Raw genomic sequence first — 27,024 nt, 5'->3', positions numbered from 1 at the left:
TAACATGTAAGAGATTAATGATAAAGTGAGGCATTCCAAAGAAAGATGACCTAAGAGAGAGGACTGCATTTATTTTGTGCCAAAACATTAAACTGAAAAACAAAACCGTTTCGATGTAGAGGTGACTTGAATCTTCCATTGTCTTGAAATGCACACCTCTCATTTCAGGTTTATAGCTACAGGGCACTGCCTGAGTGTTTCTAGCATTTTCTGTTTTCATTTTGGATTTCCAACATCACCATTGTTTTGCTGCTGTTTAGAATCTGTTTCTTTACTGGTGTCAGCTGTGGTTCAGCCGGTGTCACACTCCCCTCTTGAGTCCAAAGGTTATGGATTCAAGTCTGACTGCAGAGCCTTGAGCACAGAATCCAGGTTGGCATTCCCAGAACAGCAACCATAGAATCTCCACAATTCAGAAGGTGGCCCATTCAACCTATCAAGTCTGCACCTCTGAAAGAGCACCCTACCTGGGCCAATCCCTGACCTTTATCACCGTAACCCCACCTAACTTGAAGATATTTGGACTGTGGGAGGAAACCCACGCAGACACTGGGAGAATGTGCAAACTCAACACAGCCAGTCGCTCAAAGCTAGAATTGAACCCGGGTCCCTGGTGCTGTGAGGCAGCAGTGCTAACCACTGTGCCACCTTGCTGCCCCCATAAGGGAGTACTGCAGTGTTTGGAGATGCCATTTTTCAGATGAGATGGCAAACTTAGGGTCTCTTTCAGGTAGGCATAAAAAGACTACTAAAAGCAGCAGATGGAGTTTCCTCTGTCTGAATACTATTTAGCTCTCCGCTAAATAGAAATGATCCAATTATTTATCTCCTTGCTGCACTCAAATTGGCTGCTCCATTTCCTACATCACAGCGCTGACAATATTTAAAACAAATTAATTTTGAACCTCAGCTGCCCTTGATAGATTATCCGATGATTACTCAAGAGAGAAGCCACTTGTAGCCATGTTTCTTCAACAAGAACCTTCAGTTCAGATTAGACCAGGAGCCCATTCAGTAACTTGATTGCTATTTTTGTTGCAAGACTGTTTTATATCGAGCAAGTAACACAGTGGTGGATGATGTGACACAAGACTTTAAATAAGTTATTATTTTACATGCATGAGAGAGTCTGCGCTTTAAGCTGCTTGGAGACATTGAAACAAACCAGCGACTAAACACTGAACCAAGTGTCATGAGAATGTCGCTTTAAGAAATGTTTGGCTGCTCATATCACTGCAGTGATGTCAGAGTGTGGGTGGAGCTGGGCTGTCTGTCAGCTTTTTACTTTTTGTTTTAGGCTGTTTGCTGCAGGGTGTGTTTTAGTTTCGTTTTCTGTGTTGGAGCTGAAGCCAGACGGAGCAGGTGTACTGTTGATCTCTCTGCCATGAAAAGACTATCTCTTGATCATTTGGTGAATTCAGAATTATACATGTTCTCAGTAAGAAGTCTTACAACACCAGGTTAAAGTCCAATGTGTTTGTTTCAATTACTAGCTTTCGGAGCGCTGCTCCTTCCTCAGGTGAATCATTTACCTGAGGAAGGAGCAGTGCTCCGAAAGCTCGTGTTTGAAACATACATGTTGGACTTAAAACCTGGTGTTGTAAGGCTTTTTACTGTGCTCACCCTAGTCCAACACCAGCAGCTCCACATCATAAATGTTCTCAGTAGTGAATGTAAACCTAATGTGCTTCTGGTAAAAGGTGTTTCAAGTCTTCTGGGTGTTAAAAGGACAGTGTATGCTTTACTTAGTGTTGTATTCTTTGTGGGTTGTATTTGAATTGATGGTTGCTAAGATGTTCACTATGTTTTAAAAAAGTTAACTTGAGTGCATAGAATAAACATTGTTTTGCTTTAAAAGATACTTTTCCATTTCTGCTGTACCACACCTGTAGAGTGGGCCGTGTGCTCCCCATACCGCAATCTATTAAAAGTTGTGGGTCAGACGAACTCCATGATACACTTTGGGGTTCTCTAAACCCTGGCCCATAACATCAAGTTCCATCTGAAGTGCTGATTGTGATTAAAGTGGCAATTAACTCAATAGAAGTTTAATGTTTCAGTTAAAATCGAAACTATTAATGCAATCTCAGCTAATTCACACTTCACCCCTACAGAATGTGATGGAACTTTCAATCATTTCACATCCACCCTCTCTCTCTCTCTCTGTGATTTAGTCCTTTTGATCTGAGGCTCAAGGGGAGAGTTAATATTTAGGCTGATTCACTTCCTCAGAATGAGGCATAGCATGTCATTCTCCAGGCGAGAGCAGACAGTGGGGAGATTCTAACCTGCTTTACTTTATATCAAACATAAGCACTGGGGCAGCACGGTAGCATGGTGGTTAGCATAAATGCTTCACAGCTCCAGGGTCCCAGGTTCGATTCCCGGCTGGGTCACTGTCTGTGCGGAGTCTGTACGTCCTCCCCGTGTGTGCGTGGGTTTCCTCCGGGTGCTCCGGTTTCCTCCCACAGTCCAAAGATGTGCGGGTTAGGTGGATTGGCCATGCTAAATTGCCCATAGTGTCCTAAAAAGTGAGATTGTTGGGTTACGGGTATAGGGTGGATACATGGGTTTGAGTAGGGTGATCATTGCTCGGCACAACATCGAGGGCCGAAGGGCCTGTTCTGTGCTGTACTGTTCTATGTTCTATGTTAAGCAGGTCTTTCTTACTCTCCATCGTCAACCCACTAATGTGTGGACCCTCGAGTATTCCCCCACACCCCTGGTGAGAACAAGCAACTGCAGCAATTAAGCTTCAAGCCCTTGGCACCCCCATCACCGAGTATTGGTTGTATCTAGTGTTACAACACCCTGGATTAGTACGTGGTTAATTCCAGCCCCACTTGACCCGGAGTCGCAACACAATTGAAATTAACAAATAATTCTTAATCTTTGGTCCTTGGCTGCCCAATAACTACAATCACCAGGTTTCCAAATTTAAACACAATGAAGTTTATTAATAATATAAATAACATGCGCAGACACATATTCTCTCTCGCACACACGCGCACACACACACAAAAGACAGACAAACCGGGAGTGGGGGGGGGTGGAAATAATAAAGTAAAAAGATCAGTGTTTGTTTCAGATGGTTATTTTTAGCACACCCTTCAAGGTAGAAAGATAGAGCAGGTCCTTTCCTCTTGAGTGTCCACGTCTCCAACTAAACTTTCCCTAGCTCTCTGAAAATTATCCCACTCAGGCAGGATCCAATCACCACCTGTTACCAGGCAGAATACGGCCTTTTGGCCAATCATTGGCCACCAGCCAACCCATCGAACCAAGGCCCTTGATCTCTTGGGTGCGTGAGTTCTGCTGTCCAAAGCTTAGAGATTTCTCTTTTATAACTTTTAGTTCCTCACTTCCCCTGCTCGATTTGGATATATGTCCATTAAGTATCCATGGATCAAAATGATAAATGTAAAGAAGGGTATCAACAGCAATGGCCCTTACACTAGCTAGAATATTCCAGAACGAAGACGCATCATTCTGGCTGATAGCTGAAGATGCTCTTTCATCAGCAGTTTGAATATAGTCGACAGGGTCCAAGCTTTCCAACAGGTGCTTGATTTACCTCGCCCTCTCTGCTATTCATTTTATCGTTGATGATGTCTTCCACAACACACCCCAAAGGACAGTCATCTGATTACGTTTGGCCTCTCACCCCTGACAGCCAACCTTTCTCACGGATGTAGGTTGAGAAGCGGTAGATTTAGAACTGAGATGATGAGGAACTAATTCTCGCAGAGGGTGGTGAATTTGTGGAACTCGCTGCCCCACAGTGCGGTGGAATTGGAATCATTAAATGGTCTCAAGAAGGAGATAGATATATATTTCAGGTCTTTTTTTTATGGGTTAAAGGGATATGGAGATTAGGTGAGGAGGTGGATTTGAGACCAGGAAGAGATCAGCCATGATCTGATTGAATGGCAGGGAAGGCTCGAAGGGCTGAATGGCCGACTTCTGCTCCCAATTCCTATGTTTCTCTATTTTATCAATGCAGAAATGGTCAATGTTCCATGATGAAATTTAAATGATAAAATATTAAAACATGCTGCTGTGCAGAGAGACCTGGGTGTGCTAGTGCATGAGTCGCAAAAAGTTGGTTTACAGGTGCAACAGGTGATTAAGGAGGCAAATGGAATTTTTTCCTTCATCGCTAGAGGGATGGAGTTTAAGGCTAGGGAGGTTATGTTGCAATTGTATAAGGTGTTAGTGAGGCCACACCTGGAGTATTGTGTTCAGTTTTGGTCTCCTTACCTGAGATAGGACGTACTGGCACTGGAGGGTGTGCCGAGGAGATTCACTAGGTTAATCCCAGAGCTGAAGGGGTTGGATTACGAGGAGAGGTTGAGTAGACTGGGACTGTACTCGTAATTTAGAAGGATGATGGGGGATTTTATAGAAACATATCAAATTATGAAGGGAATAGATAGGTTAGATGCGGGCAGGTTGTTTCTACTGGCGGGTGAAAGCAGAACTAGGGGACATAGCCTCAAAATAAGGGGAAGTAGATTTAGGACTGAGTTTAGGAGGAACTTCTTCACCCAAAGGGTTGTGAACCTATGGAATTCCCTGCCCAGTGAAGCAGTTGAGGCTCCTTCATTAAATGTTTTTAAGATAAAGATAGATAGTTTTTTGAAGAATAAAGAGATTAAGGGTTATGGTGTTCGGGCCGGAAAGTGGTGCTGAGTCCACAAAAGATCAGCCATGATCTCATTGAATGGTGGAGCAGGCTCGAGGGGCCAGATGGCCTACTCCTGCTCCTAGTTCTTATGTTCTTATGTTCCCCTCAAATTTTAAATATATCTTCCATTATATGTCACCTTCTCCCTATATATTTGCTGCATTGATGAACGTTGCAATCTCTTGTTTGAAATAATTTTCCCCCCATGTCCTCAAAATTGGGATTCCATTTCCCCTTTGTCTTCTCTCTCTCTCTCCCTCTCTCTCTTCCCCCCCCCCCTCTCTATCCCCTTCTCTCTCTCCCCTTCTCTCTATCCCCTTCTCTCTCTCCCCCCTCTCTCTATCCCCTTCTCTCTCTATCCCTTCTCTCTCTATCCCCTTCTCTCTCTATCCCCTTCTCTCTCTATCCCCTTCTCTCTCTATCCCCTTCTCTCTCTATCCCCTTCTCTCTCCCCCTCTCTCTCTATATCCCCTTCTCTCTCCCCCTCTCTCTCTATATCCCCTTCTCTCTCCCCTTCTCTCTCCCCCTCTCTCTCCCCCTCTCTCTCCCCCTCTCTCTCCCCCTCTCTCTCCCCCTCTCTCTCCCCCTCTCTCTCCCCCTCTCTCTCCCCCTCTCTCTCCCCCTCTCTCTCCCCCTCTCTCTCCCCCTCTCTCTCCCCCTCTCTCTCCCCCTCTCTCTCCCCCTCTCTCTCCCCCTCTCTCTCCCCCTCTCTCTCCCCCTCTCTCTCCCCCTCTCTCTCCCCCTCTCTCTCCCCCTCTCTCTCCCCCTCTCTCTCCCCCTCTCTCTCCCCCTCTCTCTCCCCCTCTCTCTCCCCCTCTCTCTCCCCCTCTCTCTCCCCCTCTTCTCTCCCCCTCTTCTCTCCCCCTCTTCTCTCCCCCTCTTCTCTCCCCCTCTTCTCTCCCCCTCTTCTCTCCCCCTCTTCTCTCCCCCTCTTCTCTCCCCCTCTTCTCTCCCCCTCTTCTCTCCCCCTCTTCTCTCCCCCTCTTCTCTCCCCCTCTTCTCTCCCCTCTTCTCTCCCCCTCTTCTCTCCCCCTCTTCTCTCCCCCTCTTCTCTCCCCCTCTTCTCTCCCCCTCTTCTCTCCCCCTCTTCTCTCCCCCTCTTCTCTCCCCCTCTTCTCTCCCCCTCTTCTCTCCCCCTCTTCTCTCCCCCTCTTCTCTCCCCCTCTTCTCTCCCCCTCTTCTCTCCCCCTCTTCTCTCCCCCTCTTCTCTCCCCCTCTTCTCTCCCCCTCTTCTCTCCCCCTCTTCTCTCCCCCTCTTCTCTCCCCCTCTTCTCTCCCCCTCTTCTCTCCCCCTCTTCTCTCCCCCTCTTCTCTCCCCCTCTTCTCTCCCCCTCTTCTCTCCCCCTCTTCTCTCCCCCTCTTCTCTCCCCCTCTTCTCTCCCCCTCTTCTCTCCCCCTCTTCTCTCCCCCTCTTCTCTCCCCCTCTTCTCCCTCTCTCTTTTTGCTATAAATTTAGAGTGCCCAATTATCAACATATTTTTTCCAATAAAGGGGTAATGTCGCCTGGCCAATCAACCTAACCTGCACATCTTTGCATTGTGGGGGTGAGAGACACCCCCCCCCCCCCCCCGCAGACGCTGGGACAACGTACAAACTCCGCACGGACAATGACCCGAGGCCGGGATCGAACCCGGGTCCGAAGCGCAGTGAGGCAGCTGTGCAAACCACTACGTCACCATGCCACCCCTCCCTCTAGTGAAGTTAGTGTCTTGAAAAGAGTTGAGCACCACTTAAGGACTCGCTTGCCCTTCAGGAATTGTAAATACCTCATTCTCCAGCGAAGTAATGAACTTTTATTGAACATTTTGTCCATTTTCTTTCAACACTGCAATTATCTCAGACAAGCAGCAGCACAGTGAGAGGCACTCTCAAAAACCAACCACGTGGAACAAATGACTGCCTTTCTTTTAAATTTGCTCTTGTGCTGTTTTCTTAAACTTTACCTATATCAAAAGCGGTTTTAATTTGGGACGTGATTTCATCATCACACTGACTGCCATGCATATTGTAAAGCCAGGAATTCAGAAATTTGAGATTCGGTGGTATGTGTACTGTGGTGGAAAGCTTAAATCTAATTAATCCAGGGGTTTGCTCCATTGTTAGACAGCAGTCCTGTTCTGTCTCACCGTGTATCTGCACCGTCGGTATGCTGACTTTCCACTTCCTATCGTTATCCAATTCTGTCCCTCCCTTAGCTCGTCTGATCAGTCTTCATTCCATCCATTCTTTTGTTATAATAATCTTTATTCGTCTCACAAGCAGGCTTACATTAACACTGCAATGAAGTGACTGTGAAAAGCCCCTAGTCGCCTCATTCTGGCACCTGTTCGGGTACACAGGGAGAATTCAGAATATCCAAGTTACCTAATAGCACGTCTTTCGGAACTTGTGGGAGGAAACCGGAGCACCCGGAGTAAACCCACGCAGACACGGGGAGAACATGCGGACTCCGCACAGACAGTGACCCAGCGGGGAATCGAACTTGTGACCCTGGCGCTGTGAAGCCATAGTGCTAACCACTATGCTACCGTGTTACCTCCCAACCTGACCAATCAAATGCAATTCTGGGTGGCCTCCCCTCTTCCATCCTGCATTAAGTGCATCCACTCTGCTGCCTAACTCTCACCAGATCCCGCTTCACCCATCACCCCCTGTGCTTACTGACCTGTGAAGGCTCCCGTTAAGGAGTACTCCCAATTTCCAAGTCCGCATCCCTGTTTTCAAATCCCTCCATGGAGTCTCCCCTCCTTATTTATCACCACAACCCTCAGATCTCTACCCTTCTCACATTCTTCCCTCTTGCGCATCTGGAGTTTAATCAACGCTCCATTGGCAGCCTCGCCTTCAGCTGTCTTGGCCTTAAGCTGTGGCATTTCCTCCCTAATCCTCTGCTCCTCTCCCTCCTTTTAAGATGCTCTCTAAAACCGACCTCTTTGACGAAGCTTTTGGTCATCTACCCTGATAACACCTGATGCGGCTCGTGTTGAAATTCCTTTGACACTCCTGTGAAGCACCTTGGGACATTTATCATGTTCTAAGTGTTATTTATGTTATTTATCATGTTATAAAACGCAAACTGTTTTGTATATTCCTTCCTGCACTCTCTCCCCTACCCACCCCCAAGCAGGCAGGAGTAGCACACAGCATAGTTCCACACTTGCTGGTTATTGTGGTCCTTTCTCTTCACACAGCCTTGTGCGTATCGCAGCTGACTGGAGCTGATAAATGGGTCACTTGGCCCAGGCCAGTGTTTCATGTTCCATGTGAGTCACCTCTCCACCTTCCTCACCTCACCTAAGCCTATCAGAATACTCTTCTCTCCCTTTTTTTTAAAAAACCCTCTCATCTTCAATGCAACCGTGCTAGCCGCCCCAACTTCCACATGGTTCCACATTCTGACATCTCTCCGGACAAATAGTTTTCTCCTGAATTTTCTATTGGATTTGAGTGGCAATCTTCATTGTGACAAAGATTATTAATTTATTGTAGGCCTCTTTGCCTTTGGGGCACCCTTCCTTCCGGGACCTGGGGATCTCTGACCTCCCCCTTCCCTGGCATCCTCCCTCCTCTGGAACTTACCTTGAGAGCGACACCGACCGCTCAGCATCCTGAAAATTGTGCCACTGTGATAGAGTGCAGTTTTGATGTCGATGTTCATGGAAGGATATACTCTTGTTGGAGGCAGTACAGCAAAGATTCACTTGAGAGGATTGTTCTGTAATGAGAGGATGAGTAAATTGGAGTTGTGATTTATTCTGTTCAGTGATCTCCATTGAATCATTCGAGATGCTGGCAGATCCTTTACCCTGGTTCATGTATCTAGAACACTAGGGCACAGCATCAGGGGAGGAGGTCAATCATTTAAGTCAGAGATGACAAGAAATGTCTTCACTTAAAGGGTTGTGAATCTTTGGAAATCTCTGGCACAAGAAGGTTGGGGGTGCTCTATTGTTGAATGAATTTAAGGCTGGGTTAGATGGATTTTTGTAACTCAAAATCCAGGGTATATGGAGAGTGGGAAAGAAAGTGAAGTCGAAGATCGGCCGCGATCATATTGAATACAAAGCAGGCTTGATAGTCTACCATTCCTATTTCTTATTCTTATGAAGGTTTTGACACCAACCAACGATGGCGTGATTAAAATGAGTAAGAGACCTCGAAGTTTATAGAGCAAAGGGAGGTTACATTGATGAGGAGGTGAGGCCACATCGGGATATCAAGAGTTTTATAATTGAGGCATTGCTAAACCGGGAGCCAATGTAGGTCCCAGAATGTAGCGGGTAATGGGGGAACATGATCTAATGCAAGTTAGGCTGCAGATAGCAGATATTTTGGAGGTGCGAAGATTTATGAAGGCTGGAGGACTTGAGCTCCAATCTGTGTGAAATTTGGTTTTCTTATTTATAAGAGGCAACCAATTTGTGGTGTCCTATTCTGGATGTTGTCAGAATGTTTATATCAGATCAGATGTGGTGAAACAATGATCGCAAAGCGAAACTCGCTCATTCCCTGCTCAGATCTGACTTTAAAATCCCTCTGTACTTAACCCGGGGCCGTTTGCTGTTTGCCATTCGCTGCTGGCAGCCTGTATTTGGTTGTACAGACTAGGCAGGAGCCTTTAGTATTGATGGAGCTATGATTTATGCTGCTTATCACGCCATAAATCTTAATCTGTCCAGGCTCTGTGTGTCACTGCTTGTTGGTTGTTACTGCGGCTCCAGTGACTGCTGTTCCAGGTAATTCACTACTTGGGGCACCGGTGCAGGTCTCTGGGCAGTCGAAGGGGGCTCTTAATTGTTCACTTTTCTGCACACTTAATGTTGGGCTGGTTATGCATGAGATTGACATAATTAACATGACAGAGAATGACTATTGCCAAGCAACTAATTATGTAGGGCCGATGCTTATTTTTAAAAGGAGGTTCTTCGTTCTAGCCGTTTCCCTAAATAATAGGAGCCGCGGAGACGCAATTGCATTACTGCTCATATCTACTTTGTTTTTTTAAAACTATGATATTCTCCCGTTCCTCAAATTTTCGAATGCTCCGTTACAATGAAGCCTATTTTGGATCGAATTCAGACAGTCACAGTAAACCTTGTCCCCCTGACAGTGATAGGATGTCACTGGAATCATTCCATATGCATGGCAACAGACGTCTATTAAAAAGGGAAACATATCCCAGATGGTTCAGGGAGGAAAATGCTCTCACATAGGCACTGATATGTGCTCCAAATGATTCACAGCCAATGAATGATTTGAGAAGCACAGTCGCTGTTGTTATGTAGACAAACTTGACCGCCAACTGTCCCAACAGCAAGATCCCATGGACAGAAAATAAAACTAGTAACTACTTCATACAGTCATAAAATAATCGAGCGCAGAAAGGACCCATTATGCCTCTGCTGGCTCTTTGGTTTAGCTGTCCAATAAATCCTTTAAATTCCATTCCCCTGCTTTTTCCGATAGTCCACCAAAGTTTCTCTCTTTGTCATGGACAGAATTAATGAGCACTAATCAGTATATTTCGGATGGAAAGAGGCGCACCTTTTCTTACACAAGTGTGTATTCCAAACAAATAATTTATCAGCAAGCTTTTGAGAGTTTAAAATAAAGGTTATTTATTCTCATAGGCGCGCCCTGAATTAATGCAAAATCTCTCTCATGGTCACTCACCTCACTCACTTACCTCTCACTCACCTCGTTCACACTCACTCACTCACTCACTCACTCACTCACTCACCAGCTCCACTTCCTCCTCCCTCGCTCGCTCTCCTCGCTCGCTCTCCTCGCTCGCTCTCCTCGCTCGCTCTCCTCGCTCGCTCTCCTCGCTCGCTCTCCTCACTCGCTCGCTCTCCTCACTCGCTCGCTCTCCTCACTCGCTCGCTCTCCTCACTCGCTCGCTCTCCTCACTCGCTCTCACACACACACACACACACACACCTATTGGGTGCAGATAAATACAGTGCACATTTATAGATTTATGAGTACTAGGATGGGTGTTTGGTTTCTTGAATGGACACTGATTTAAGATTCAAGTCAGGGTCTTGTAAAGTGAACAGTTTGCATCAGGTTGTGAAGTTTTTTTTGAAGTCGAATATCTAGGACTGTAGTTCTCGAGTGAAGTTTGAAACTAGAACGGGTTAAGTATTTTGGATGTTTGATGACATGAAGCTCGTTTGAGTCTGACTTTCAGACTGGCTGACCACTGATGGATCTGTTGAGTTTTGGGGTCATACACGGGGAGTTCCTGACACCAGCTTCAATCACCCGACCACTGGCTCAACATTTCTGAGCCCCACCAAGTCTAATTTTGATGGTGAATGCTATTGTGGTACAATGGGAATTTAACAATGACCATTGAGTTTCGATCTTCCCATTTGTCCAGTATAAAACATGGAGATAGGCAGTTGGCAAACTGTATATGTAGTTTTTAGGTGTTCGTCCAGTCTTAAACAATGAGATGTGTAAATTCCATATTCGGCTGTGTGGTACCTTCTCCTATTAGGCATCCACCAGAGATTTGATCCCGTCTGGTAGGCCAAAAACTACATGATTTGCGGTAGCCATCTTATTTATTTGTGTCCACTTTTTAAAATTATGACAGAGCATGACACTTTCAAGTATTTATCCAGCTCCCTTTTGAAAGTTACTATTGAATTTACTTGCATTCCAGAAAACTCACCTTGTTTAAAAGAGATGTACAGTTTTTCCAGAGGATGTTTTGCCAATTTTTTTAAAGTTCATTCATGGGATGTGGGCGTCGCTGGCTGGATGAGTATTTATTGCCCATCCCTAATTACTTTGAACTGAGTAAGCCACTAGGCCATTTCAGAGGGTATTAAAGAGTCAATCACATTGCTGTGAAGGTGGACCAGGTTCGGACATTAGTGATCCTGATGGGTTTTTGCATCATTTGACTTTTAGTTCCAGATTCTTTTTACTGAATTCAAATGGCACCATCTGCTGTGGTGGTTTTTGAACTTGGCTCCCCAGAGCATTACCCTGGGTCTCTTAGATTAGTAGCTCAATGACAATGCCACTACCTCCCATAAGACATAGGAGCAGAATTAGACCACTCGGCCCATCGAGTCTGCTCCGCCATTCAATCATGGCTGAAATGTTCTCATCCCCATTCTCCTGCCTTCTCCCCATAACCCCTGATATCTTTATTAATCAAGAACCTATCTATCTTTGTCTTAAAGACAGTCAGTGATTTGACCTCCACAGCCTTCTGCGGCAAAGCGTTCCATAGATTCACCGAATTCCACAGAAATTCTTCCTCATCTCTGTTTTAAAGGATCGTCCCTTTAGTCTGAGATTGTGTCCTCTGGTTCTAGTTTTTCCTACAAGTGGAAACATCCCATCCATGTCCACTCTATCCAGGCCCCTCAGATCTTGTAAGTTTCAATAAGATCCCCCCTCATCCTTCTAAACTCCCACGTGTACGCACCCAGAGTCCTCAAACGTACATCATACAAGTTCTTCATTCCAGGTCAAATGCACCATTCCAGGAAATTGTTATCCTCTGTTTACTACCCTCCTGCCACTGGGAAATATTTTCCCTCGTGTAGCGGAGCTATCTTTGTTTGGTTAGGTTGAAAGCTGACCAGGACACTGGCACAGGTCTCTTCAGAGAGCGCCAGTGGGTTTGTTTCAAGAATGTGAGGAGACCAAAGGAATCTCGGTGTATTGTCTCATCTGAAAAATGGCATCTCTGAAAATTCAAGACTGCGTCAGTACATGTCTGGGTTACGTGCTCAAGTCTGGGACTGCAACTCAAACCTATAACCCTCTCGTTCGAGGCAAGAGGTTAAGATATCACTTTAAAGAAGGTTAAAGGCAGCATTTGGTGTAGTACAGAATTGCATGCAGCGACTAGTTAGGATTTGGAAAGTGCTGTCCGATAGGGTGATGGTTATCGATGAAATAACCGTCTTCAGGGAATTAAATAAGTATATACAGAGGAAAAGAATTAGAGCGATGAGGGGAAAGGACGTAGGAATGGGACGAACTGGATTGTTCTCTGATAGAGCTGTGGCCGACTGGTTAGTCCTGCTCTCTTTCTATTAATAACTGAAGTTGGAACACCACCACGTGTTTCTTGGGATTGAATGATAATTCAACAAGCTAGTACAGACTTGATGGGCTGCATGGCCACCTCTTCTCCTGTAAAATTTGATGGATAGCACAGAAAATGAAGTTAATATTGCTATCAAAAGTGTTCAGGAAAAAAAAAAGTCCGAGCCCTTTATAGAATGACTTGGCGTGAACAACGCACCCCAGCGAAAATAAATATCAAAACGTCAGACCTTTTGTAAAAGTGGTTTCATTTTTCCTTGATCAGTTTACAATGACCACATTTTTAAATAGATGTCGGCACTGACCAGCTTTAAAGGAGTGAAAGAGGGTGGATGGAAAAGAAGGCGAACACGCAGAAGAAAGGAACTGACCGTATGAATCGGGGGAAAAGACAATTTATGCAAAGCCACAAAAGCAGCTTAACATCAATGCAGGGGAATGTGTAGGTCACTCACTAAGGCTTTAAAACCAGGAGCTGCTAAGAAATGTACGGCAATGAAGAAAATGTTGCAACACTGCCTGCCTCTTATCATCTGCTAAAATGTAGAGGGTACGATATACCACACCGCTCTGCATTTCACTAAAGTCACAGGGTTCGGGATGGGGGGGGGGAGATGAATATTCTGTGTTGCTATAATTAGATGCGTCAACAAAAGCGTCAGATATTACCACAAAGGAAAATTCTTCATTATTAATTGGCAGTGGCACAGTGGAGCAGTAGTTAGCACTGCTACCTCACGCTGCCGAGGACCCGGGGTCGATCCCAACCCCGGGTCACTATTCGTGTGGAGTTCGCACATTCTCCCGTGTCTGCATGGGTCACACCCCCACAATCCAAAAGTTGTGCAGGGTAGGTGGATTGACCACGCTAAATTGCCCCTTAATTGGAAATTGTTTCAAAAAAATTAATCACCAGCAGCTGGATTTAGTTTTTTTTTTTTTTTATAAATTTAGATTACCCAATTATTTTTTCTATTAAGGGGCAATTTAGCGTGGCCAATCCACCTACTCTGCACATTTTTGGGTTGTGGGGGCGAAACCCACGCAGACACGGGGAGAATGTGCAAACTCCACACGGACAGTGACCCAGAGCCGGGATCGAACCTGGGACCTCAGCGCCGTGAGGCGGTTATGCTAACCACTAGGCCACCGTGCTGCCCTCGCTGGATTTAGTTTTGACGGTCATTGCAAATAGTTTTCACGTAGGGGGTAATTTCAAATGTTATGTTTTGGAGAAAAAGTGATTTATTCTGTTGGTTTGCTCCTGTCATTGTCCAATTTTTGTTTGAAGTGAGTCTTGTGTGTAGCTCCCCCCCCACCTTCCCAGCCACCCATTACTGCGTTAGTGACTGAGCTTGCCGATGTAACCCTGGTCTGTGCTTGCAGCCATGCAGACTTCAGGTACGTTGGATAGTGATGGTCATGATTGGTAAAATTGAACCCATGTGCTTTCTGCTCCCAATTGCTATATCTGGAGGCCACACCTGGGAAGCATGTTTTGGAATGTCAAGTGACAATAGGACCTGCCTCGACTGTGGTGCCACCTTGGATTGAACAGCTTACTCGTGCTCGCAGTCTGGGCTCGTGTGTGAAGGAGGCCCATGAGAGAAGAACATTCAAGGAACTGTGAACCAGCAGAAGACCACATCTTCAGGGTGGAAAGAAGAGTGAGATTAAAAACAAATATTAGATAAAATCATTTAGCTGTGCCGGTGTCAAGATACGGGACTCTCTCCGAGTCTTAAAAATCTCCCCGAACCATTCTTGAATCAGGCAGACTTTCAGACTTGGGATCAATCCCAATGATATTCTTGTCACCTTTGCCACAGATTAAAATCTCCATCTCTCTCCTTGATGCCCTTTTTCCTGAATATAACTTTGCAACAGTTTACGAATCACTCTCGGAGGGTGAGATGATGAAACCGTGATTGAGCAAGATGATATCAACCAGCAAAATAGCCAGTTGGAGGCATGGTGACCTGCTTCATCAATGCAAAACTTGTGGATCATCGCCTGCAACAGCTGTGCTTCCTGTCAGCTGTTTTCAGATCCCTTTCCAGAAGCAAGCACAGCAAGTAAATGTATTTGTAGGATATGGATATTGCTAAAAATGTGTGTATTCAAGATTTTAATTAATGAGACAATGCTTTATTGCCCATCCATGAGATGTCGGAGCAGAACAGGCCATTCAGCCCATTGAGTCTGCACCACAATTCAATGAGATCATTAGAACAAAGAACAGTAAAGAACAGGAATAGGCCCTTCATCCCTCCAAGTCTGCGCTGATCACGTCCTACATAGACCAACCACCTGTAATCCTTCTAGACCCTGTCTATTCATGTGTCTATTTAGCTAAGTCTTAAAGGTCGCTAATGTACCTGTCTCAACCACCTCACTTGGCAGTGCAATCCAGGCCACCACCACCCTCTGTGTAAAAACAATTTCCCTCGTTCACCTCCACTGAACCATACCGCCCCCCCCCCCCCCCCCCCCCCCCCCACCTTGAACTTGTGCCCCCTTGTAATTGTCATTTCTGTAATTGTCTGGGGAAAAAGCCTCCAAACTGTTCACCCTATCTATACCCCTCATTACTGATCTGGTATGATAATTCTCAGCTCCACTTTCCTGCCTTAACCCTTGATTCCCTTACTGATTAAAAATCTGTCTCTCAGCCTTGAACATACTTTACCCAGCCTCTACAGCTCTCTGCGGTAAAGAATGCCACATATTCACTACCCTCTGAGAGAGGAAATTCCTCCTCATCTCTGTCTTAAATGGGTGACCCCCTTACTCTGAGATTTCACCCTCTGTTCGTAGGCTCTCCCACAAGGGGAAACAGCCTCTCAGCATCTACTCTGTCAAGCCCTCTGAGAATCCAAATGTCTCAATATGGTCACCTCTCATTCTTCTAAACTCCAATGAGTACAGGCCCAACCTACTCAACCTCTCTTCATAAGAAAATCCCTCCATACCCGGATCGACCTAGTGAACCTTCTCTGGACTGCCTCCAACGCCAGTATACATTTCCTTCGGTAAGGGAAACAAAACTGTTGACAGTGTTTACCTTTGCCATCCATTTGGTGTCAATACACTCACCGTGTTCTAGGGTCAGGCCGGGCTGGGGGCTCGCGATCTTTGGGGTAGCTTCGGAGCCGGGAGTGCAGGAGGCGAGAGAGGCCGGCATTCTGGCCTTTGCATCTCTAGTAGCCCGGCACAGGATTCTTTACAGTGGAGGGATACGCGGCCCCCGAGTTCTGAGGCCTGGATCAACGACATGGTTGGGTTTGTCAAGCTGGAGAAGGTTAAGTTTGCCCTGAGGGGGTCGGTACAGGGGTTCTTTCGGCGGTGGCAGCCCTTTCTTGATTTTGTGGCGAAGGGGTAGAGGGTGGTCGGTCGCAGCAGCAACCGGGGGGGGGGGGGGGTTCAGGGCTGGTTAAGGGGTTTGTTTTTGCGACGGTGGGCTTGTTATTTTCTTCTTTCTTGTATTGTTGCTTGTTATTATTTATTATTCTGTTTTGGGGGGGTTCTTTTCTTTCGATGTAGAACCGCACCTTGTCTACTTCAACTGTGGGGAGAAAATTTGTTGTTGAAAAACTTGAATAAAAATTATTTTTAAAAAAAATACACTCGGCGTGCTGTTAGGAAGGAAGTTAACATAAGACCATAAGATATAGAAGCAGAATTAGGACACTCGGCCCATCGAGTCTGCTCCGCCATTCAATCATGGCTGATATTTATCTCATCCCCATTCTCCTGCATTGTCCCCATAATCCCTGATCGCCATATTAATCAAGAACCTATCTATCTCTGTCTTAAAGACACTCCGTGATTTGACCTCCACAGCCTTCTGCGGTAAAGTGTTCCACAGATTCACCAACTTCTGGCTGAAGAAATTCCTCCTCATCTCTGTTTTAAAGGATCGTCCCTTTAGTCTGAGATCGTGTCCTCTGGTTCTAGTTTTTCCTACAGGTGGAAACATCTTCTCCACGTCCATCTATCCAGGCCTCGCAGTAGTCTAAGTTTCAGTAAAATCCTTCTAAACTCCCAATGAGTACAGTCTCTGAGTCCTCAACCGTCCCTGTTCCAAAGCAGCAGGGATGACTTGAAGGCAGTGGTCCTCCAGTGCATTTGCCGCCTCCTGCCCATCCAGATGGTTGAGGTCATGGGATTTTGGAAGTCCAAGCAAAGAAGTCTTGACGAGTTGCTGCAGAGCATCGTGTAGACGGAACACGCTGCACTCCTTCAGGAAATGATCTAAGGAGCACCAACCCTGCGAAGCACCCCAGAAATGCTGGTAATGGTGGAAATGATTGGTTTTTAAAGCAGCTTATGTCATGAATTATGTCAGATAATACCTTTATTCCCACCCATCACTTCAGCCTCGAAGTTGTTGCATTTTTATCTGTCTCGTTTCAAGACGAGGTACGTTTGGAACCTTATGAAACACGAAAAGACGGCTGAGCTGTAAAACTCCAATGATCGTTTTCTCTAGAACTTTGATGACTATAAATTGTCTGCCTTGGTTTAAATGGTAGAAGTCACCTTCCACCTTGATAAAAGTCACCATCCTTCAATAGTAATCTGCTTTGGGATGTTTTGAGATGTAACCAGGCACTGCATGATGGCAAATCCAACATTCCGTTTAATCTATCTATTGTTTCTCTTTTCTCCCTCCTTTTCTTTCATTTTTTTTACCGGATTCGGTTTATATTCCGGAGTTCTGTTTCTCTAACATCATTAAATGTAATAATAGCTGGATTCACCGTATTGCTGACGAGTAATGTTTTACATAAAAGAAAAAGGAAAGATGTTGTATTTCCAAGGCATCTCTCTCAACCTTGGAAAATCCTGAAGTGCTTTACAGCGAATTAGGTATTATTTTAAACAGTCTCGGCTGTAATGTAGGCACTGCAGCAGCCAATCTTCACACAGCAAGTGCCCGCGGTGTGATGGTGGCTAGGTAATCTGTCTTCATAATGTTGGGTTAGAGGAAATATTGGCCTGAAATAGTGCCCAGGAGATCTTTTACATCCATCCGAGAGAGCATATGTGCTTCAATAATATCCGCCCATGTTTTTACTCGTTTCATGAACACGCTCTAATCCTCATGCTTCATTCCATTGCATTTGGAATCCAACCTTATTCGCCTCTTCATTGTTCCCAACGCGAGTAACTCTTGTGATACAGTGAGCAAAGCCCAGCATTCCGTGTGTGGATTTGATGAGGTGGTCAGAGAGCTTTCCGTTTTCTCAAGTAGCTCCTAATATATATATTTTTTTCCTTTTTCGTTCTCTCCTAGGTGACCACCCGTACGAGTGTGAATTCTGCGGGAGCTGCTTCCGAGATGAGTGTACTCTGAAGAGTCACAAGCGCATTCACACCGGGGAAAAGCCCTACGAGTGCAATGGATGTGGGAAGAAATTTAGTCTGAAGCACCAGCTGGAAACTCACTACCGGGTTCACACAGGTAAAACCAGCTCGCACAACCTCCGCCTTCCACTTTAGGGGCGGGGTTCTCTGGTCCGCCAGCTGGGTTTTTCGGCAGAGCGCCATCTGTTGACGGTGGGATTCTAGACTCCCGCTGCTTGTCAAAGGGATTTCCCATTGTAGCCACCCCACTTCATTGGGAAATACTCTGGCGGGCGTGCGCTGCTGGCGAGTAAAATGAATTGCAACGACCGGAGAATTTCAGCCCACGTTTACAATGGCAGCTTAATCTATAGGATTCATGTTAATGAATGCACAATCTCAACTCCTTCCATTCACTCCAGTATATAGAATTCCAATGGGTGAAATGTCCTTGCCCCCAGTATATAGAAGGGAAGGCAGAGGCATAGTGCTTTTGTCACTGGACTAGTAATCGAGAGAGCCAAGATACCACCCCAGGGACCCGGATACGAATCCCACAAGGGCAGATGGTAAAATTTGAATTGAATGAAAATTTGGATTTAAAAGTCTAATAATGACCATGAAACCAGTGTTGACTGTTGTTAAAAACCCATCTGGTTCACTAATGCCCTTTTATCTGCTCTGGCCTACATGTGACTCCAGACCCGTAGCAATGTGGTTGACTCTGAACTGCTCTCCCTGAAATGGCTGAGCGAATCACTCCGTTCAAGGGCAATAATTGCTGGCCCAGCCAGAAATGTCCACGTCCCGTGAAATAATTTAATTCACCCATTTATTCCTGGTGCATAGAACTCCAACACCCTAGAGTTCAACCGTTCCTCTTGTCTGTTGAATTCCAGTGATCTAAACCCCTTCCCATTCACTTCCAATCTATAGAATTCCAATGAATCACATCCCATTCACCGCTTGTATGTAGGATTCCAAAGTTTATTTTTCAACCATAAGATGTAGGAGCAGTCACCCTCTTTCTGTTCAGCCCTGATACTCCGGATTTCAGTAAACTCCTTTCCATTCGTAAATTACTAATACATTTCACCCTGTTCGTGTTTGGTATATCTGAGTCCAATTAAATGGCATTCTGATGTACAAAATCCAATGTAGCGGACCACACAAATGTATTTAAAACAATCTGGACATCTTATTGTTCCCATTTCCCCACACCTTGGCTGCATGGCAAAGTGTCAGCTTTCTCTTAACACACAGATGACTGCTTCCAGAGATTGGACTGTGTTTGGGAACCATGTGCCTCAACATTGTACTCCCTTGTCGCGTGAAAGGTTAAACTGGTTGCTGCTCGACATTATAAATTACAGTCTCTATTTTGTTTGTTAAATGGAAAAACTAATTTGAGTCAGGTCATAGAAATTCTAATTGAAGCAGAACATTTCTTGGTAATTTAGTAGTGTGCTTCTCGATGTTTAATTGTGTGATGCTTGTAGGGGGGAGGTTGGGAATCGAATGTCGATTTTGCAGTTTGTCAAGCTGGGACTGTTGTAGTTCATATCTGCCCAGTTGCTTTCCGTTCTCTGCCATTGGAACGGTGGTCTGGGCAAAAGGATACTTTCTCATGAGGGGGTGGGGGAGAATCTGAAGTTGGGAAAATAACAAAATTAAAATCAAGTCTCCTACCATGGTCCATGAGTTAAATGATGCATGATATTTAATTAGGCCCCTCCTCACCCCAATATATTGCCAACTAAATGTTTTCTTTCCTGTTTCTATTCATCAATTTGTTTGCAAACTAATACCTCCTGGAGATCTCACCCCATGCTCACTCATTCATGTTCACTGTCACTCTCGAGCACTCTCACTCACGACACTCTCCCAGGCTTGCAATCTTGTGCTTGCTCTTTCACTTATGTTCACTCCCTCTCCTTTTCTCCTCCTGGTGTAATATTATGAATAATCTGGTACTTTTCGTTCCCTTTGCTGAATTTGGTTAGTTCCTTGGGTTGAGAAGGTGCAGACCAGAACATTGCTCCATTTTAGAAACCAATCAATCTTGGCTCCTTCTTCCCTGCCCCCCCCCTCCCCCCCCCATCCCAAAGTGCACCCCCTTTGGGGCAGCACGGTAGCACAGTGGTTAGCACAGTTGCTTCACAGCACCAGGGTCCCAGGTTCGATTCCTGGCTGGGTCACTGTCTGTGCGGAGTCTGCACGTTCTCCCCGTGTCTGCGTGGGTTTCCTCCGGGTGCTCCGGTTTCCTCCCACAGTCCAAAAGGTGTGCAGGTTGGGTGATTGGCCATGATAAATTGCCCTTTGTTTCCAAAAACGTTAGGTAGGGTTAAGGGGATAGGGTGGAGGTGCGAGCTTAAGTGAGATGCTCTTTCCAAGGGCCGGTGCAGATGTGCCGATGGCCTCCCTCTGCACTGTAAATTCTGTGATTTGCTTCTCATTCCCCAATTTTCTTTACGCCAATTAACATCTGATGAGTGGGTTTGCCAACCTGTGGAGACATTTGTCTTGCCAACTTCTCTTGTTCCAAACTTTTCAATTATTGGCCTACTTGGCAGTATCTAATCCACTGAATAAATAGACAAAGTGCAGATTTCACCCGAGAACCTTTAGTTATCGTGGGTTAGATTTTCTGTTAACTCCGAATAGTGCGGCAATGCTGAGTCAATGGTGAAAGTGAGAGTACGACATTTCTGATTTGAAAAGGAAAGTGATTTAAGGAGAGGTTGAGCAAATCGGACGGTCAGCTTGGGAAAAGCCGTAAAGGCTCAACATTAACACCCCCGCATTGGGTGAATTGCGAAGAGTACAGAAGATTGTGCATTCATCTGATTGACGTGTTTGAAATGTTGACAGCTAGATAGAGATGAAACTGAGGAATTTAGAACAAAGGAATATAATAGAATTAGAGCTAGGGGGGCATCAGGAATTCAGAAATTTATCCTAAACTAGTCTCTCCCAAAGATTCAGTGCATGCTGGGGAACAATTAGAATGACCACGGTCGACAGCTTCTTGGGAGGGTTGGGGTATTGAGGGATATGGCGCCGATGCAAATTGAGTTGATGTAAAGATCAGTGATAATCTAATTGAATGGCTAAACAGGCGCAAGGGGCTGAAGAACTTCCTTCAGTTTCCTGTATGTATCTGTTGTCACTGTCCTGATTATTAATGAATATCTTCCTGATGATGAGAAATCTGGAGATGTGACGACGTTACTTTGACACATTCTGTAAGGATGGTGAGGTTACGCATGTCACCCATCCGGAGGAAAATCACCCTGACTTGTGATTTTGAGTAAAACCCACCTGACCAGAAGGCAGCCCTTGCTGAACGGAACCAGCAGCAAATAATTCTGCCGCTGTCACCTGGCCATACTGCCTCCATAACTTATCCTAATTGTTAGCTGAAATGAGCCAAAGCTTATGGATGTGCTTTTGTTGCTGATTTATTGACTTGAGCGTGGCAGCACTGAAAGAGCTGACACATTGCAGATCAATTCTATCCTCGCCTAATATCATGCACTCTGAATTTCCTCCCTCCCTCCCTCCCTCCCCCCTCTAGCCCAATTGTGATTTCCCCGCTAACCCAGTGCAGAGTAAGGATTGTACTTTACTGCTGTCCTGATCTGTCCGGTGCAGGTCCAAGTGGCCAGCAGACTCGACAACTGAGTCAGGGTGAGGAAGCTCCTTTTTAAGATGTGTGAGCATCTCCCAGAACTTGCTCTGCAGCTAATTAATGGGATTCCGATTGGGAGGAAAGTAGCTATCATCATGAATGAATACCTGCAAACGTACGGGTTTGGGGCAGGAGTAGGCCACTCGGCCCTTCAAGCATGCTCCGCCATCCAATAAGGTCATGGCAGATTTAATTGTCACGTCAACCCCATGTTCCCACCTATCCCTGAGAATCTTTCACCGCCTTATTCATCAAGAATAAATCTAACTCTGCTTCCACTGCATTCTGAGGAAGGGAGTTTCAAAGAAACTCCACCCTCCGAGAGAAAATAAATCTCCTCATCTGTCTTAAACAGTGGCCCCCTAGTTCCAGATTCTCCCACCAGAGGTACATCCTCTCCACATCCCCTCCGGGTCTTTATATGTTACTCTTCTAAACTCCTGCAGGTACAAGCGTGCTTGTCCGATCATTCCTCGTAAGACAACCCACCCATTCCTGGTATTTGACGAGTAAACCTAAAATAAGTGCGTTTAAGGCAAAGTTAGATGAGCACCGAGAGAAAGATGAAGTCACAAATCCAATATGAAATTCAGGAGAAACACTTTTACCCAGAAGTTAGTGAGGATGTGGAACTCATTACCATAGGGAGTGGTTGAGATGAACGGACTGAGTGCAATTAAAGGGAATCTAGATAAACACACGAGGGAGAGAGAATTAGAGGGATATACTGATGGGAAGATTAAGGCAATAGTAAATGTGATCCCTGCTCTGCATTGGGTTAGCTGATCATAGCGGAGGATATGGGCTGGAGGGGCGTGAATGTACAGAGGGGAGGGGTGGCCAGAGAAAAGAAAATCGATAGGCAAATGTATGTTAGGCAAGGATAGAATTGATCTAAATGGTCCCGCTGGCAGATATGTCGATAAGTGAGATAAAGTAGGGTGAGAGAGGATTCATCTGGTGCGTGGACCTGTTGGGCTGAACGGGCTGTTCCACTTTGTGAATTATTAGTAATTCTACACCAGGTAAACTGAGCAATTGCTGTCCTTGAGAAAATTGTTACAATCGGCCTGGGAGACCATGGCTTGAAAGACAATGATAAATAGAACTTGGTACCAACCAGACACCCAGCGCACTCACATCCGTGGATATTCCGACGGCATTGGGGTGCCCACAATGGGAAACCCCATTGCCCGGCTGCCCGGATGGAGAATCCCACTGCTGGCAGGGGCCGCACCGCACCAGAAAATGGGTGGGGCGGGACAAAGAATTCTGCCCAGCGGCTTTGCCTGTGGAGCAGAGGGTGGGGTGGTCTGTCTTTCTCGGTTCTAATTCAATATTTCCTCCATAGACTGTGTTTCAATTAATGGTTTATAAATCACTTGTCCAACAGTATTGCTCATTTGGGAAATTGGGTGAATAAAAACTTGAGAGCGCCGCTGGATTGATTTGCAACCACCATCTATTGCAATTTTATGTATTTTCCAGATTTGAACTGTTTATAATTCAAGCGCCAGACTTGAATGGCGCAGGTTAATTTGATTATAAATCTGCTGAGAAATGGAAGGGTATATGTTGCTTTGATGTGAATGGTATGCAGTAAATTGTTGGCTCTCAAATACCTGTCCATGCCAGTCACTTGCAGTCTGCGCCACACACTTGCATAACCATTTTAAAAGATGATATTAAATCCTTAATGGGGGAATTAAGGATAAAACTCAGTTCAGTGGAAGGTAAGCTGCCTTGCTAACATGCATACTCTGCATGTTGATCAAATGGTTTTTGCTACCCTGAAGAATTTGAGAGCGGGGCAAGTAATTGTGATTGGGGCTATTTGCTTGCTTAGTAGGGACGAGGGAGCTGGTGGCGTAATGGTATCGTCGGTGGACTAATAATCCTGAGGCCCCCGACTCCTGTTCCGGGAACACCGATTTAAATCCACCACACAATTCGTAAGTCTGGAATTGAAAGCTCCTCTTGGTAACGATGAACATATCTGGTTCACTGGTATCATTGAGCGAAGGAAATCTGCTTTACCCCCTGTCCTTACCCAATGACTCTGAACAACTCTCTTAAGTGGCTTCGCAAGCCACCCAGTTCAAGGGCTATTGGGGATGAGCAACAGATACTGGCCCAGCCAGCGAAGCTTATAGCCCAAGAAAGATGAAAGGGGGAAAATAAGTACAGCTCAGACTGGTTGGAGTGAATTTCCTTTATGCAAGTTGTAGAGTTTGGATAGGCGATGGTTTGCAGGTAACGGGTGAGAAAAACACTCTCAATTTAATTGGCGTTAAAGGCAATCTTTAGATATCATAATACTGTGGAGTGGCTACATATCTGTCTGTGGGGTGGAAGGAGGGGGAGGAAGTGGGGAAATCAGAATGGGTGAATGAGGTGGCTAAAGGAAGGCGAAATAGACAAAAGGGGGGGAAGGAGAATTAAATTGGTGGAGGACGGTGGGTATTGTTGCTCATGGTCTTCAATGGAAAATAAAGGATGTTTTGGCCTTTAAAGGGTTCACTTGTCTTTTTTCTTTCGCAGGTGAAAAGCCCTTTGAGTGTAAACTGTGCCATCAACGGTCCAGAGACTACTCCGCGATGATTAAGCACCTACGCACCCATAATGGGGCCTCTCCCTACCAGTGCACAATATGTTTGGATTACTGCCCCAGCCTCTCTGCTATGCAAAAGCACATGAAAAACCACAAGCCTGAGGACATCCCGCCAGACTGGAGAATAGAGAAAACCTATCTCTATCTATGCTATGTCTAATCATAATGCCAAGGGGGGAATAGAACAACAGTGCTGTGAACATGGGGAAGAAAATTAAATTTTTACTTTTTTTTTTGAACCATTTTCTGTGTTATGAACAGTGTGCTTGAAATTACCTCGTGTTGTATGACCTTGTTCAGCTAATGATATATTTTGTTTCCCCCCTCCCCCTGCTGCATCCCCCCCCGTCCATCCCATATGCATGTTCTCCTTTTGTGTACAAACTTGAGTTATTTAAGAAGAACGTCACAAAAAGTGATGGGCAGTGGAAAAAGTTTAAGTACTTAAGAGACTGGAAAGTTCCACAGGAGAAAAAGCAGTTTGTTTTTGAGTTTGTACCTATGTGTGGTCATTACCAAAATTGTGTTGTTTTTCTTTTAAAAGAAGAAAAATGACCCTGCCCGGTTAGGCAAGGTCGAAACTTATTCTGAAAGCTACCTCTTTTTTTTAACATTATTTTTGGCAAATAACTAAAGCACAGTTTGCAGTATTTTGTGTTTCTCGTTGTCGCCGCAACTGTACATCTCATGCTTGTACCGTCCGCTGCATTTGTTTTAGTAAGGTGACAGCACCTATATGTAAAGGTGGGGTGGGGGGTGGTTAGGGAACATAGTTGTAGTTAGGGGAGTCGTGAGGGGGGGGGCTTTAAAAATAAAAAAAAAAAATTAAAATCCCAGGAGCAATGGGGGGGGGGAGATGGGGTAATGCTGTACGCAGATGTTTCTTAACGTCCAGCGGTGAAAAGGGAACTTGGGGGTGCCTTAAAATGGAAAGAGTGTAGTCCTCTAGTAGAAAAGGCGACAGTTGGTGGTTTAGCTTCGAATGTGAGATAAAAAGGAAAAAGTGTTAAGTTTGCATTTTGAGACCAGCTAATGTAGTTTTTGCTAAAATGTGAAGACAAGAGAAAAGAATGACTCGGGGCAGAATCTGGAATCTCGTTTGTGTGTGAGAGACTGAGATCCATGAATGTGTGCTCAAAGAAGGATTTTAGTAAAAGATATTAATACATTGGGAATGGAGTGGGGATAATACCTTAAACCTTAGGGCTGAGGAAACGCTCTCTGTGAAATTCAGACAAAATTGATCAGACATTGACAAAATTGTGATATTTTTGTAATATTTGTCAACCCTTTCACATATGTAGATTGTGATAGCCTCCAGCCTTTTCTGCCTCGGTGATGTGAAATATGATTTTTTTCTTTTGTGAATGTGTGAGAATTCATAGTGTCGTTGTTTCCCAATGTTATTCCATGCATTTAGCACTAAATCAAAAAAAACAACAGCAAGTTACTTTGTGATAATAAGCTCGAGTTATTAATAAAACCAGGCAGTACATTGAATACACAGGCCAAGAGAGGGGAACATCCTGTTGCCTAGCAACAAAGGACAATTCCTACAGGTAAAGGATAAATATCTTAATGCATCTGACTGATGGACATTTTGACTTGGCTAGGATTCACTGGCCAGAAAGATTATCCCTTTAACTGTTGATTGATCCCCTTCCCGCTCCCTCTTCCCCCTCCCTCTTCCTCTTCCCCCTTCCTTTCCCACTCCCTCTTCTTCCCCGCTCCCTCTTCTTCCCCGCTCCCTCTTCTTCCCCGCTCCCTCCTCTTCCCCGCTCCCTCCTCTTCCCCGCTCCCTCCTCTTCCCCGCTCCCTCCTCTTCCCCGCTCCCTCCTCTTCCCCGCTCCCTCCTCTTCCCCGCTCCCTCCTCTTCCCCGCTCCCTCCTCTTCCCCGCCTCCACTTTCCCCAACCTATAAAGTGGTTTATGAAACGCACTTCAATCCTTATTAAGGGAATATTGCAGACTATTTGTCACCTGAGTTTTGGAGGGTGAGGTGGTCAGTAAAATGCTTGGACAACAGGCTGAGCTTCCTTACTGGGAAGTCCTCTGCCCAATTATAGCACTTCTGCTATTGAAGATAGTTGGATTATAGTATATGTTGGAAACCAAACCCTTGCTGTTCGCTTCCAGACACATGGGTAATAAGTTCGAAGTCGAAAGATACAAATGGAAAGTGGTGATGCTGCCCAATTGTTCATTTAAAAAAAAACTTAATTAAACTGGAACTCCATTTGGTGAACCATACCAATATGGTGACTGGCGCTTTTTAGGAAACGCGGCCCTTATTTTTCTTGAAGTTGGACTATATAGCTGCAATTCAGGTGAGGCAGTCCCATGGTGAGCTCCATGTTGAAAGTTACCATGGGATTGATCTGCACATCAGAAAGCAAACCTAATTGGCATTGGTAGAAAACACTATGGAAACGTACCCCCCCCCCCCCCCCCCCCCGCCCTTCTCAACACGATGGTAACAATGCCTGAGTTTCTGCATAGTTAAGTATCTTGTTCATGGAATCACCAGCACTTGCAATTTGAGGCTGTGGTTCAGTTGGTGGGCTGCTAACGGCCTCGTAATAGAGGTGTCCTCTTGTTTTTCATTGAG

The 27,024-nt window shown here is 45.3% G+C and overlaps 1 protein-coding gene across 7 annotated transcripts in view; it reads left to right on the top strand.

The window, feature by feature from the left end:
* zbtb16a (zinc finger and BTB domain containing 16a) overlaps positions 1-25,199 on the top strand; it is a 242,324-nt gene extending 217,125 nt beyond the window's left edge. For all 7 annotated transcript variants that reach the window (XM_038778887.1, XM_038778883.1, XM_038778884.1 and 4 more), the window contains 2 exons: positions 18,066-18,233; positions 24,348-25,199. In XM_038778887.1, the coding sequence (XP_038634815.1) occupies positions 18,066-18,233; positions 24,348-24,577 (398 nt within the window). In that variant the 3' untranslated portion in view covers positions 24,578-25,199. The remainder of the gene's footprint in view (positions 1-18,065; positions 18,234-24,347) is intronic.
* Positions 25,200-27,024: the final 1,825 nt, after the last annotated feature.

This window comes from Scyliorhinus canicula, chromosome 19, assembly GCF_902713615.1.
Source record: "Scyliorhinus canicula chromosome 19, sScyCan1.1, whole genome shotgun sequence".
NCBI lineage: Eukaryota > Metazoa > Chordata > Chondrichthyes > Carcharhiniformes > Scyliorhinidae > Scyliorhinus > Scyliorhinus canicula.
This window is presented reverse-complemented; position numbering and strand designations above follow the sequence as displayed.